This window comes from Schistocerca gregaria, chromosome 3 (assembly GCF_023897955.1).
Source record: "Schistocerca gregaria isolate iqSchGreg1 chromosome 3, iqSchGreg1.2, whole genome shotgun sequence".
NCBI classification, from domain to species: domain Eukaryota; kingdom Metazoa; phylum Arthropoda; class Insecta; order Orthoptera; family Acrididae; genus Schistocerca; species Schistocerca gregaria.
The window spans coordinates 174,486,729-174,501,498 of NC_064922.1; the positions used below are offsets into that span (position 1 = coordinate 174,486,729).

Genomic DNA, 14,770 nt, shown 5'->3' on the forward strand with positions numbered 1-14,770 from the left:
ATCTTGTACAATTTTACACTTTTTCTTAAGAAAAGGATTGAATTGAATTTTACGAGTCACATTCAGCCAGAAAATTGTAGGCAAAACTGAAAGAAAAAACAAAGGCACTTGAAAAAAAATTCAGAGATTAGCTCCTTATATCTCAGGGACTAAATATATGACTAACGGTAAACTTGGCATGTAGTAAACTCACAACACGAAGTCCTCAAATATACAATTTTGTTCAAGTATCATTTTCCAATACTAGATGAATGAAATGCAAAGTAGAACATTTTGTTTAAAAAACAATGCTCAGACAGAAGTCTCACCATTCATTGCCAAGGCAGAAACAGATAGCATGCTAAAAGTGATAGTCCACGATTAAAGTGATTTTGACCACAGATCACCTGAATGTGATAGGAAACCAGATAAACCTACTTAAATTTCTGACTACCATGTAATTAAGTCAAGGAACTAAAACTACCATTGTGTCAAAAAAAGTTTGCTATCTAATTTTGATTGTCTAGGTAGACAACATTTAGCCTACCCATCGCCTAACTGGTGCATATCTTCAGGGCACTGTTTTTAAAAACATACTTCCTCGTATGCCCTGCAATACTATAGATACACTATATGAGTGGTGGTTCTAAAAACAGAGAGCTATAACACCGAAAAAAAATCATGCTTTAGACAGGCTTTTCAGGGATACGTTATTTTGTATTTTGAAGCTTTAATCATTTTTAACTATGATTGCCTTTAAAAAAGAAATAATTTCTGATGACCATGTAACACTCTTTAGTATGTAACACTCTTTAGTATGTAACACTCTTTAGTATGTAACACTCTTTAGTATGTAACACTCTTTAGTATGTAACACTCTTTAGTATGTAACACTCTTTAGTATGTAACACTCTTTAGTATGTAACACTCTTTAGTATGTAACACTCTTTAGTATGTAACACTCTTTAGTATGTAACACTCTTTAGTATGTAACACTCTTTAGTATGTAACACTCTTTAGTATGTAACACTCTTTAGTATGTAACACTCTTTAGTATGTAACACTCTTTAGTATGTAACACTCTTTAGTATGTAACACTCTTTAGTATGTAACACTCTTTAGTATGTAACACTCTTTAGTATGTAACACTCTTTAGTATGTAACACTCTTTAGTATGTAACACTCTTTAGTATGTAACACTCTTTAGTATGTAACACTCTTTAGTATGTAACACTCTTTAGTATGTAACACTCTTTAGTATGTAACACTCTTTAGTATGTAACACTCTTTAGTATGTAACACTCTTTAGTATGTAACACTCTTTAGTATGTAACACTCTTTAGTATGTAACACTCTTTAGTATGTAACACTCTTTAGTATGTAACACTCTTTAGTATGTAACACTCTTTAGTATGTAACACTCTTTAGTATGTAAGTCAGACGCACTGCAAAGCCAACTCCCACGTTTCTTGTCATAGATAGCATTAGTTCAATCCAAGACTCGTGTTAGCACCACATTGCACATGTGGCTCTTATTAGGGGCTCACTAGTATAGTTTACGTTTGTGCCATAAACACATCTATGCTGTCTTCGGCATGGGTAAGATATTCAATACTCATCTGTCAAAGTTAAGACATGTAAATAAGGTGTTTTTGGTTAGTTTACTTAATTATACTGTAGTCAAAAATTTAAATAAGTTTCCTATCACTTGCAGGGGATCTGTGGTGCCAATCAGTTTAATTGTGGACTATCATTTTCAGTGTGCTATCTGTTTCTCTCTGAATGATGAACAATGGAACTTTGCTTTAAGCAATCACTTTGCCATGGCATGATTGTTTAAAAACCTTTGAGTACACTTTATAGTAGTATACATAAATTTTCCAGCCACAGTAATTCTGTCAAGTTTTAATTTCATCTACTGATCACCTGAATATGCATCTTTATTGACACAAAATTGGTAGTGACTTTTTATTAAAAGTATTTAACAATCAATGCAGAAGATTTTATTTACCCTCCTGTATAAAAATACACTAAAGATTTTCTCCAATGACTCTTCACAATGCCTGTCCTTTCCCATCTAGCAACTTGCTTGTCACTGTCAATTGAATATCCCTCTACACCAAGTTACCCATGTCTATGGCCTTGCTGCCACTGAACACTATCTTTCTCAAATCCCTGAATGACTCCAACCTACCACCTCCTCCTTGGTCAGCATGATCAATAATATCCTCACCCAAACCCAAAACTACTACTACTCTGAAGGCATTAACCACAAACAAACTCACACTGTGGCCCTGGGCACCCATATGGCACCATCGTGTGCCAACCTGTTCATCGGCCACTTAGAGGAATCCTTCCCAGTCACCCAGAATCCCTAACCTCTCATCTGGTTCAAATTGCAAACACCTTCAAGGCATGGACTGAGGGTGAGGACAGCCTCTCCATATTCCTCCAGAATCTCAACAGTTTCTCTCCCAGTTTCTTCACTTGGTCCTCCTCAGCCCAACAAGCCACCATCCTCGATGTGGCCTCCAACTCACAGATGGCTCCATCAGTACTTCAAATCAAACCTACAAAAACCGACTATACTTACATTTAGACAGCTGCCACTCATTTCACACCAAGGAATCCCTTCCATACAGGCCAGTCATTCAAAGTGGTCCCATCTGCACTGACAAGCAGTCCCTATCCAAATATATTGAGGGTCTCATCACTGAGGCATTCCCTGACCAAAGTTACACTCTCTCCATTTTCTGCACCTTCAATTCCCAGTCCCCCAAAATAACCACTAAGCAATAACGAGGGAGCAGCTCCCTTGTTACTGAGTACCATCTATGACTGGAGCAACTGCACCACAGTTTCTGCCATAGTTTCAACTAGCACTCATTGTGCCCTGAAATGAGGAATGTTATTGACAATATGCTCCTCACTCCTCCAATAGTAGCAATCTGCCACCCACCCAACCAATGCAACATACTGTCAGTCCCTGCCCCATCCATATTCCCACCTCTTTGCCCCAAGGCTTGTATCCCTGTAAAAGATCCAAATGCAAGACCTGCCCTCACAGATCCAGTACCAACTATTCCATTCCTGCTAAAGGCATTTCCTACCACATCAAAGGCAGGACCACCATTCTGTTGCTGAGCACGCTCTGTGCTTATCTTCAATGACTGCTTTACAGCCTATCCCAACTGGAATTTTCCCACCAATGCCAGCTTCTCTGATATGGGGGAAGAGGAACTCTCCCTGCTACTTATTCTACTTTCCTGTGACCCTTCTGTGACCTTAACTAGTGTCTGTCCCTACTTGTTTCTATCCCCTTCCCAACTCCCACTCCACCCTCACACACACCTTCCATTCCTCCAGCTCATTTATATTGTTTTTCTCCTCCGTCTGCTTCTCTTTCCCTCCCCCAGCACCCCACCATCCTACCCTTGCCATACCTCTGCACACTCCTACAGGCAGCACCACAGCATCTTCTCTCACCCCTACCCTACTATCTCTATCCCCAACCAAAACCAACACCTCTTAAGTACCACCACTGCTCACTGCAGTGGTGCAATAGTGCCAACAGATGACTGTGCACGCGCTCGCTTGTGCGCGCGCGCTGACATCACACTTTGCCCCAAAGCTGACATTTTGCAACACTTTACTTTTAAATGTGTGTCCGCCAATGTATACTAATTTGTATTGTTATTCCATTCCAAGCTTTCCATTGTTCAAATATTAAGAACTGTTTACTTTCAATTTTATCCTGGGAAAGGAAATATAGAAATGATTAGGAAACAATATTATAACTGAAGAGAGCAGCAGTCCTAGACGGAACATGATAACACCTTGTTTATGTGCTTTTATGCTACTCAATATTTTCTCTGCATATTCTGTGATCACATAACTATGTGCTACACTTACCCTAAAATGTTTAGTAAAAACTTCCGGGTAGAGATCAATTAGCTTCAGTATAACATCAACAGTATTTATAAGGAATTCAGGAGAATCTGCGTACTCAAGTGTGTTCTGCAGCTGTGCCATTAATACCTATAGAAAGAAAAATTCCATCAATTAGTGGCAACTACATGAAGTATATTTCAAAAGAATGATTCAACATATAATGCAATTTTACATATTTAAAAATAAAAAAGCAAACCACTTATAAACAATAAATGAATCACTATATACTTTCATTTGATTCTAGCATTTCTGTTAGACTCCAGTACGTCCCATACCTTGGAAGAGAGAGAGAGAGATATTTGCGGTGCTTCACTAGTGCTTTATAGCAACCATGTTCAGATGGTTCTCAATGAGCAGACGTCGACCTGTACTCTCCCAAATTTCAGAATTTAGAGCTAACAATAAAGAGAGATGGGCAGAAATCAATATGCAGTGCATGGAATGTGCTGTTTGCAAAGCAGAGCAATGTGTAACTAGCTGTGGCCTTCGACTGATGATGAAACAACTCATCATACTCTGTGATGATCATTTAAACTAGTGACATGCAAAACATTACTAATTTGAATAGGCAATTTACTGTGGTGTACATTCAGGCAATATTCATATACATGTGTGTGGTATGTGACGGAGCCATGCAAAGCTTATGGTTCAGAATTTTGTATGGAATGGAATCCAATTTCCAATGGCACAACATTATCTTTAAAATGAAGGAGCAGACACTTAGGAAGTTAGAAGTAGCAATTGTTAGTGATTTGTTTGACTTAATAAATAAAGGTAAGGTACAGAAAGAAATGCTTCCCTTCATTTTTATCAATATTTTAAGTATGAAAATGTGTGTGTTTTTCCTGGCTATTTATATTCGTGACACTGATAATAGCTTTGTTGCCAAAATATTACTGGTCTCCATTCCAATGAAAGAAAATATAACATGACTTATTCGTTTTAGGGCTACATCTATTGTACCCTGCTACTAGTGTGTGTGACTACGAGTGAGCCACATGTAGTGTTGCCACATTTGTGTACCCGAATCAACCACCAAATGTATCAGCACGAGCTGGCCACTAGAGGCCAATGGTAGGAAGCGCACACATGTCGCGATCTCCGCTGCACTGTCTACCGGTGGCCCATGCCTATACACACATGGAGCAGTGCTGACTGGTGATCTCTATATTGTTCTAGTTTGTACCACTCACATCAGCTGTTCTTTCTCTTATCACATGGGGAATCTTAAGAAACTTATTTCAGTTATTGTTCAGTGTTATGAATAAACCAATATTTGTGTTGCTTGGATCAGCTTCACACAGTTACTACATCAGTTTTTATTCTCTGGTGTTTCATAAGCACACTAAGTCAAGAAAAAGCGTCAAGTCATCTAGAGACACTCACAACCAAGACTGAACATACACTAGCTTTCAGAAAAACCATCTTTCAAGCTCACCCCCCCCCCCCCACACACACACACACACACACACACACACACACACACACACACACACACACACACACACCAGTCAGCTGAAAACATAGTGCAGAAAGGTTTCCTCCAAAAGCTAGCGAAGTTTTCATTCTTCTTTGTGTGTCTGTCAATACAGTGATGCCTTTATTGTTCAATGAGCTGTTGTCTCTCCTTCTCAAATTATTTACATTCCTTATAAGTAAAGAAGATGCATACAAATGTTGAATTTCATTTCCTGATCTCATTAGTCAAGTATTCCTTGGAAAAAGAACTGATGGGCTGTCTTCACTGACCAATCACTGTGGTGCACATAATCTCATATAAGTGATGAATAACGCTGGCACACAGTTTTAACAAATCAGGAACTTTAGCACCAGTGTTCAGTCTGCTGGTGAGTGGAAATTTCAATGAAATTACAAAAAAACAATTTCAAACATTGCTTGTTTTCCTGTGTCTCCTAATGAATCCCAGCATGCCTCTCCTCATTACTCTTAGAGTAAATCTCAGACGTTTATTACCAATTTACATTTACAGCACTGAGACATGGACTTTCAGTGCACAAACCATTCAAAAATTATCACCACCACATTGGAAGATTGATTTTTAAAAAAATATTTATTTTACAAAAAGTACTCCAGTTGATTTTTATTTTTGTCTTTACTTCTTTTGCTGTCCATATAGTTATCTTAAATTATCATATAAAAGATAGCTGATTCTATACTTTTGGTGTTAATTTATATCTTATTTTTGTTTTGTTAAATGAACATTATTTTAATACTATAGTAATGGATTTTCAGGCCTACTTTCAAATTTACCCCAATAAATTACTCCATTACTTGCTGAAACTTATCTGCACTGGGTTAAAATATTACAAATGTCACCTGCAAAATTAACGGGGGACAAGTACATCCAATCAAAAGATATTTGTCGATATATGGGCAAAATAAAACTGCTCCGAAACTATTTACAAGACTGTCATGGAACTAACCCTCGTAAATGAACAGGAGAAATGCACACCACAGAAAAAACTTTAAACTATGATTACAGTACACCAATCAGTTGCTGTCACATGTGTATCTCCTTCATGCTCCATCCTGAGCACTTCACTATGTCATTGTTCGTACAAGTGAGAGTAGCAGTAACCAGTTGAATGCAACACAAAAATGGTGTTCACAATAAAACAAAGTGCTTTCACTGTTGAGTGTTACACATGCACAATTCGCAGAAAATGTGTGCGGAACAGCTTGCACAAGACTTTAATAATGGGTATGTTTTGCCAAATCTCAAGCAAACTGCTATGCCAAGCTTAGTGTTAAAATGTAACAAAACAGGCTCTGTAGATTAAGAGGTCAAACACAAGGAAACATTATTGAAAATATTTTCCAGGCCACTTTCATTTTAATTACCTTGTATGTGCCCGATTCTTTTCACCTCTGAATCTACTGATGAAATCTAATCTACACTATGTGACCAAAAGTATCCGGACACCCAAAAAAATATGTTTTTCATACTAAGTGCATTGTGTTACCACCTACTGTCAGGTACTCCATATCAGTGACCTCAGTAGTCATTAGACATCTTGAGAGCAGAATGGGGCACTCCGCGGAACTCATGGATTTCGAACATGGTCAGGTGATTGGGTGTCACTTGCGTCATACGCCTCTACACCAGATTTCCACACTCCTGAACATCCCTAGGTCCACTGTTCCCAATATGATAGTGAAGTGGAAACATGAAGGGACAAGTACAGGACAAAAGTGTACAGGCCTATCTCATCTCTTGACTGGCAGAGACCTCCGACAGTTGAAGAGGGTCATAATATATAATAGGCAGACTTCTATCCAGACCATCACAGAGGATTTCCAAACTGCATCAGGATCCACTGCTATGACAGTTAAGTGGGAGATGAGAAAACTTTGAATACATGGTCGAGTGGCTGCTCGTAAGGCACACATCACGCAAGTAAAAGCCAAATGACACCGAGCTTGGTGTAAGGAGCGTAAACATTGGGCAATTTAACAATGGAAAAACATTGTGTGGAATGACGAATCATAGTACACAATGTGGCAATCCGATGGCAGGGTGTGTGCATGGCAAATGCCCGGTGTACTTCATCTGCCAGCATGTGTAGTGACAACAGTAAAATTAGGAGGCAGTGGTGTTATGGTGTGGTCATGTTTTTCATGGAGGGGGCTTGCACTCCTCGTTGTTTTGCATGGCAGTATCACAGCACAGGCCTGCATTGATGTGTTAAACACCTTCTTGCTTCCAACTGTTGAAGAGCAAGTCGGGGATGGTGACCACCTTTCAACACGACCGAGCACCTGTTCACGATGCACGGCCTGTGACGGAGTGGTTACACAACAATAACATCCCTGTAAAGGACTGGCCTGCACAGAGTCCTGACCTGAATCCTACAGAACACCTTTGGGATGTTTTGGAACACCAACTTGGTGCCAGGCCTCACCAACTGACATCGATACCTCTGCTCAGTGCTGCTCCCCATGAAGAATGGGCTGCCATTCCCCAGGAAACCTTGCACACCTGACTGACTGTAGGCCTGCGAGAGTGGAAGCTATCATCAAGACAACGGTCGGGAACACCATATTGAATTCTAGCATTACCAATGGAGTGTGCCATGAAATCTTATGGACTGATAGTACAGATTTTGTTGAAACACAAAATCTTTCCACGATTCATTGTGCATTAACTGCTTTTCTGGTCAGTTTGTTCCTTTAATATAAGAAAATTGAATTTTTCTCCTATATAGTTAACAATTATTTTATTAAATATGTTGTATGTTAATTACTCAGAGAACTTAATATCTTTAATTTGTTTTTTAAACATTATAACAACACAAAACTGTTCCACAACAGATGGTTGTAAAATCTGTTGGGGGGGGGGGGGGGGGCGGGGGGGATCCGACTTTGATAGCTCATTTCATTAATTTCATTATTTTGATGTTATGCGAAATCACAGCCCTTACTACTTTACCAGTCCACGCATGACAGTGCAGTGCAGGGTAATCATATGTTCCAAAAAGGCACCCATGAAAAAAATGATTCTTCAGGGAATCATACCTCAGGTTCTATGGATCACAGAGACAGGGGATCAAGTGTTTTAGATGGACCTTGACCTAGCAAGCATTTGTATACCTGTCAGAGGAATGGGCATACAGCAGCTACCCTACAGTACAGGGTCAAAATGTACACTTTCTCCACTGTAAGTAAATTGATCAAGTCAGTCAGTTGTATTGAATTAGTTGTCTAGGGTGGACCTTAGGCGGCTTATACACTGAGGTGACAAAAAACATGAGATGCCTCCCAATAACGTGTCAGATCTCCTTTTACCAGGCATAGTGCACGAACTAAGTGGCATGGACTCAACAAGTAGCTGGAAATCTATTGTAGAAATATTTACCTATGCTGCCTCTGTAGCCATCCATAATTGCATAAGTGTTGCCAGTGCAGGATTTAGTACACAAACTGACCTCTCAATTATGTCCCATAAATGTTCAATGGGAGTCATGTCAGGCGATCTGAATGGCCAAATCATTCATGCGAACAGTCCCGAATATACATCAAACCAATCACGAACAATTGTCGCCCACCATCATTGTTTGCAAACATTAAGCACAGGAATGGTTGGAAATAGTCTCCACATGGCCAAATATAACCATTTCCAGTCAATGATGGGTTCAGTTGGACCAGAGGACCCAGTCCATCCCATGTTAACACAGCCTACACCATTATGGAACCACCACCAGTTTGCACAGTGCCTTGTTGACAACCTGGCTCCATGGTTTTGTAGGATCTTCACTGCACACTAACCCTACCATCACCTCTTACAACAAGAAATCTGAATTCAGGTGACCAGGCCATGGTTTTCCAGTCATCTAGGGTCCAACTGATATGGTCAAGAGCTCAGGAGTAAGCCAAAAGCAATATCTTAGTGTTAGCAAAGGCACTCTTGTCTGCCATCTGCTGCCATAGCCCATTAGTGCCAAATGTCGCCGCCCTGTCCTAACAGATATGTTCATTGCACGTTCCACATTCATCTCTGCCATTTTTCATGCAGTGTTGCTTGTCTATTAGCACTGACAAACCTATTCAAACATCACTTCTCTCAGTCATTGTCTACTGAGAGAGGGAATGCCTGAAATTTAGTATCCTCCGCACACTCCTGACACTGCAGATCTCTGAATACTGAAATCCCTAACAATTTCTGAAATCGAATGTCCCATGCATCTAGCTCCAACTACAATTCAATGTTCAAAGTCTTAACTCCTGTTGCACAGCCATAATCACGTCAGAAATGTTTCCATGCTAGTCACCCAAGTATAAATGACAGTACCGCCAATGCACTGCCCTTGTTTTTACCTTATGTATGTGATATTATCGCCACCTTTATATGTGTGTATCACTAAAAAAACCTAAACTACTCCTGAACAAGCTATGAAGGCTATCCCCCAAGTTTTGTTACCTCAGTGTAAAAGCACTATTTGTTCATGGACAGCTCATACAAAACTCTGAGAAACCATGACAAAAAGTACCAGCTGTGGGGATGGGTACTTCTTATAATTTATATTCATGGCAGTCAGTGAAATTTTTACCATATGTTCCTAAGATGGTGATCTCAGGAAACCTTGAAACTTTTTTTTATATCTTTAACTGTTCCTGAGACCCAGCGGTTCAAAGTTACCATACTTATGCATGTAATATACACTTAACATCTGTAAACGTAGTTTTTAAATGACATAGTGGACATATGCAAGGGTTCTAGGGTCATCACAAGGGTTCTGCAGTCACCAAACTATGTTTTTAGTCAGCATTTATTCACCAATAAAACTTTTTAATGTGCAATTTCCACATAATAAGCACTTCACACCTACCCAAATGGTACAGCAATTACAAAAATGGGCTAAAAAGGGTCTTAACTTGAAACTGCCGCCAAAAATAATGTACAACTGGAAAGACTGAAAATTCAATAAAATATTTCTAACTGCATTTTTACTCTTACAATACAAATCATAAACTGAGAGTTTTTCACCAACTGCTATAGATGAGTAAGGTGTCCAGAAAAAAATCAACAATTTTGTGTTAACCTTATATTGTGTGTGCTACTTGTGTGTGTCAGGGCACATAAATGTTGTGTCTACTGACCTACAGAATTCGTTTTATATATGCAGCACATCCTGCAGTAGCAGGAAAAAGAAGGGAAACAGCAGAAAAATGCTCTTGTCAGTGCACAAAAAAATTCAGATACATTCCGCTCCAAAAGACTCTGACAGGGATGTGAGGAACCAGCTGCCTCACTCTTCATTCCACCTTTCTCACCAAAATTTTTGGCTGGTGAGCATATTCATTCTATTTTGTGGTGACAGATGGTAGCAGAGGAACTGTGATAGTGGAAGAAAGAGGACACAGTGCCAGTGGGAGAGAACAAGAAGAGACCATGATGGCAAGAGAGAGAAAGTGGCAGTGCAAGACAAAGGAAGATAGATGACAAGAATAGCAATGGGAGCCAAAGAGAGGATATATTGTCGGTGAGACATAGAGGCAGTAAAACAAAGAGAGATGGAGACAGATAGCAGCAGTATAAGCAAAAGAGCAAGGAGACAGTAGAAATGAAAAATACAGATGAATGGAGACCATAGGCAGTGTTGGGGTGTCTGGATCCTCGCAGACCGGTAAACTTTAACATGTAGGTGTACGGGAGGGAGCATTTAGGACTGAAGTTTGAAACATATGAGTACCAGGAAAAAAAGTAAGTTGGACCCCCTCTTCCCCAGAATTACTGAGATGCTGATGTATGGTGGAGACAGTGGGTGTGGAAAAGAAAGACAAAAGAAGACAATGGAAGCTATGTACTGCAAATCAACGGGAAAAAAGGAGGCATTAGGAGAGAGACATACAAACGTGACAGTGAGAGGGATATGCCAAATATGAAGGCTTAATTATGAAGAGAGACTGGGTAAAGGGATTTAGAATGTCCTATATTAAAAAGAGTATGAATACATTTGCAAGTTAAAATTTTTTTCGTAAGAAAGATGGAATGAGGACTGAGGCACCTGGTTCCCCACTTTTGTGTCACAGTCTTTAAAGATAAACATATTCACATTTTTGGTGCTCCAACACAAGCATTTTTCCACTGGTATAACTTTGCTTGTGGCAGCATATTCACAATTTCTTCAAACACTCATATGTTTATATGTATTAGTATTGTACTTACACTTGCAAAATCTTTCAATTTTAATGTCTCCGTATCCAGTTTCAGTGTCTCTAAAACAGCTTTCATTAAAAGTAATTTCACATCCTCATTTCTCTCATTCTGGTATGTTTGGAACACCCAGTCCAGATACCTAAAATAAAAGAACAAATTGCATTATAGGTTACAACTGTGGAAGCTACAAAAATCTAACATGTTCTTCTGGACTATCATAAAATATTAAAAATATGAATTAAAGAAGACGTTAGGTTTTACTTTCAATGCCCAAAAGTTGGGTCCCTTTCCAGCTGCCTTGTGATACACCTGTTTCTTTCCAACAATAAAGACTGCTAAAAGCCATTCTAAGTTCCTTACAGAAATAGACATAAAACTATTAAGAGGAAGATTCAGATGGCCCAGAATATGGATAACACAGGAATTTATCTACCAGTAGCGATCATCGTGAGAGTTACACACATGGACATTTAATGCATTTGAAAGAAATGTTAATTTATGTAGGTTGTTGAATACATACTTCGTGTCTGCAATTTTCAGTCAATATACCGGGTGATCAAAAAGTTGGCATGAATTTGAAAACTGAACAAATCACGTAATACTGTAGATAGAGAGGTACAAATTGACACACATGCTTGGAATGACATGGGGTTTTATTAGAGCCAAAAAAATACAAAAGTTCAAAAAATGTCCGACAGATGGCGCTTCATCTGATAAGAATAGCAATAATTAGCATAACAAAGTAAGACAAAGCAAAGATGATGTTCTTTACAGGAAATGATCAATATGTCCACCATCATTCCTCAAGAACAGCTGTAGTCGAGGAATAATGTTGTGAAGAGCACTGTAAAGTGTGTCCGGAGTTATGGTGAGGCATTGGCGTCAGATGTTGTCTTTCAGCATTCCTAGAGATGTCGATCGATCATGATACACTTGTGACTTCAGGTAACCCCAAAGACAATAATCGCACGGACTGACGTCTGGGGACCTGGGAGGCCAAGCATGATGAAAGCGGGGGCTGAGCACACGATCACCACCAAATGACGCGCGCAAGAGATCTTTCACACGTCTAGCAATATGGGGTGGAGTACCATCCTGCATAAACATCGTACATTCCATCAGGTGTTTATCAGCCAGGCTGGGGATGACGCGATTCTGTAACATATCAGTGTACCTCTCACCTGTAACGGTAGCAGTTACAAAACCAGAATCACCCATTTCCTCGAAGAAAAAAGGTCCGATAACAGTAGATGTGGTAAATCCAACCCATACCGTGCCTTTCTCGTCATGCAATGGAGTTTGCACGACAGTTCTAGGATTTTCAGTAGCCCAAATTCTGCAGTTGTGGGCATTGACAGACCCTCAGAGAGTGAAATGAGCTTCGTCGGTCCACAACACCAATCGCCATCTTTTGAAACTCCCATATCACAAATGCTCTCCGCTTCACTAAATCGCCAGGTAACAGTTCATGATGCCGATGGATTTTGTACGGATAGCTTCAGAGGGTACACCTAAGTGCCAACCAAACAGTAGTGTATGGAATGTCGGTGCAACGTGCAACTGCACGAGTGCTGACTTCCCCGTGCATAGACGAACCCTCTACAGTCTCCATTTCTTCCTGAACTGTCTCAGAGGCATTACGCCTTTTGCTTGGTTGGCCACTATGGGGTCTATCATCTATACAACCTGTGGCTTCGAACTTTGAAATCACTCTCGCTACAGCTGCATTTGTCAACGGACCTTTACCTGTTCAAATCCCCTTCCTATGAAGATAGGATCATAACGCTGACCCAGCACATTCCCCATTATGATAATACAGCTTCACTAAAAGCTGCCTTTTCAGGTAACGTCAACATGCTGTGACTAATGACGCATCTGATTCTCTCTCTCTCATTACAGCTCCTTTTATACATGATTGTCATGCGCAGTCACTGACGTTTTGCTGTCCAGCACCATCTGTCGGACATTTTGTGAATGATAGTATTTTTTTGGTTCTAATAAAACCCATGTCATTCCAAGCATGTGTGTCAATTTTTACCTCTCTATCCACATTATTCCATGGTTTATTAAGTTTTCAAATTTATACTGACTTTTTGATCACCCGGTACATATACAGAGTTGCCTCACTGAGGTTATTACAAGTGAAGGAAATAAGGTGGATTAGAGCTCAATACAAGATTAGCAGTGACGTTATTAGGCACAGGAATCAAACCCAAACAGGAAAAGAAAAGGTGAAAAACTAAGATTGCCAAGGAATTAAAAATTTTTTAATCACCCATACCAATGACTAAGTGTGTGTTCTAACAACTGAGCTCAGTTTACAGATATGAGTCACTTCATTTTGCCAACTGTATTCCATCTCCCTCACACTGGTGGTCGCCAACATACTTCAGCACATGTTAAGTCCATCAATAAACAACACTACTTTCACTTCAATAGTTGCCATTCTTCTGATTGTCTTTAAATTTATCATAACGTTTTAAAGCTGATTTGCAATGTAGATACAAGGATATCCCATTACACACAAGCTTATTTCACAAATCAACTTCCTGTGCACCTTTTAAACAAGACCATAACTTCTGGTTCAACTAAATAATAATAATAATAATAATAATAATAATAATAATAATAATAATAATAATAATATAGAATACAGATGTTCACATCATCACAAAATACTACTCTGATTTAAATGTGTAAATCAACGTCTTTGAGTGGGCTGACTGAAAAAAGTTATGCTCTGCCTGTAATTTTAATCTACAAAGTAGTTTAAGAATAGTGCACACAGTCCACTACAGAATAAACAGTCATTCTGAAATTAGCATTTTTGTCATTTTCTGCCATGTGCAAGTCTGTCACAATATGGCTTGTACAAGCTCATTTTATTTGATTTTTAAAAACAACTGTTTACTATATTGTTGTTCAAAAACACTTTTACCATATGTTTCACAAACCTTTTAAAATCTTGGTCTAGCACATAACCAACACGGCCTAGGCACTTAGCTGCATGAAGTTTTGCCTCTGATCCTGGTCCACTGTGCAGCGTGTCCAACAGTGACTCCATGATCAAGTCAAGAGATCGGCGAATATATCTCCCATTTTCAGGTGCCATCAAGGACTCCTAAACAATAAAAGAATAATTGTAAGTTCATTTTTCCTGTT

General features: G+C 39.3%; 1 protein-coding gene across 1 annotated transcript in view; it reads right to left on the reverse strand.

Moving 5' to 3' along the window:
- Positions 1-14,770, reverse strand: part of LOC126353895 (serine/threonine-protein kinase SMG1-like) — a 364,235-nt gene that overhangs the window by 287,144 nt on the left and 62,321 nt on the right. Inside the window, exons 3-5 of the mRNA XM_050003118.1 lie at positions 14,563-14,729; positions 11,618-11,747; positions 3,892-4,017 (exon numbers count right to left, since the gene is read on the reverse strand). Coding sequence (XP_049859075.1) covers positions 3,892-4,017; positions 11,618-11,747; positions 14,563-14,729 — 423 coding nt within the window. The remainder of the gene's footprint in view (positions 1-3,891; positions 4,018-11,617; positions 11,748-14,562; positions 14,730-14,770) is intronic.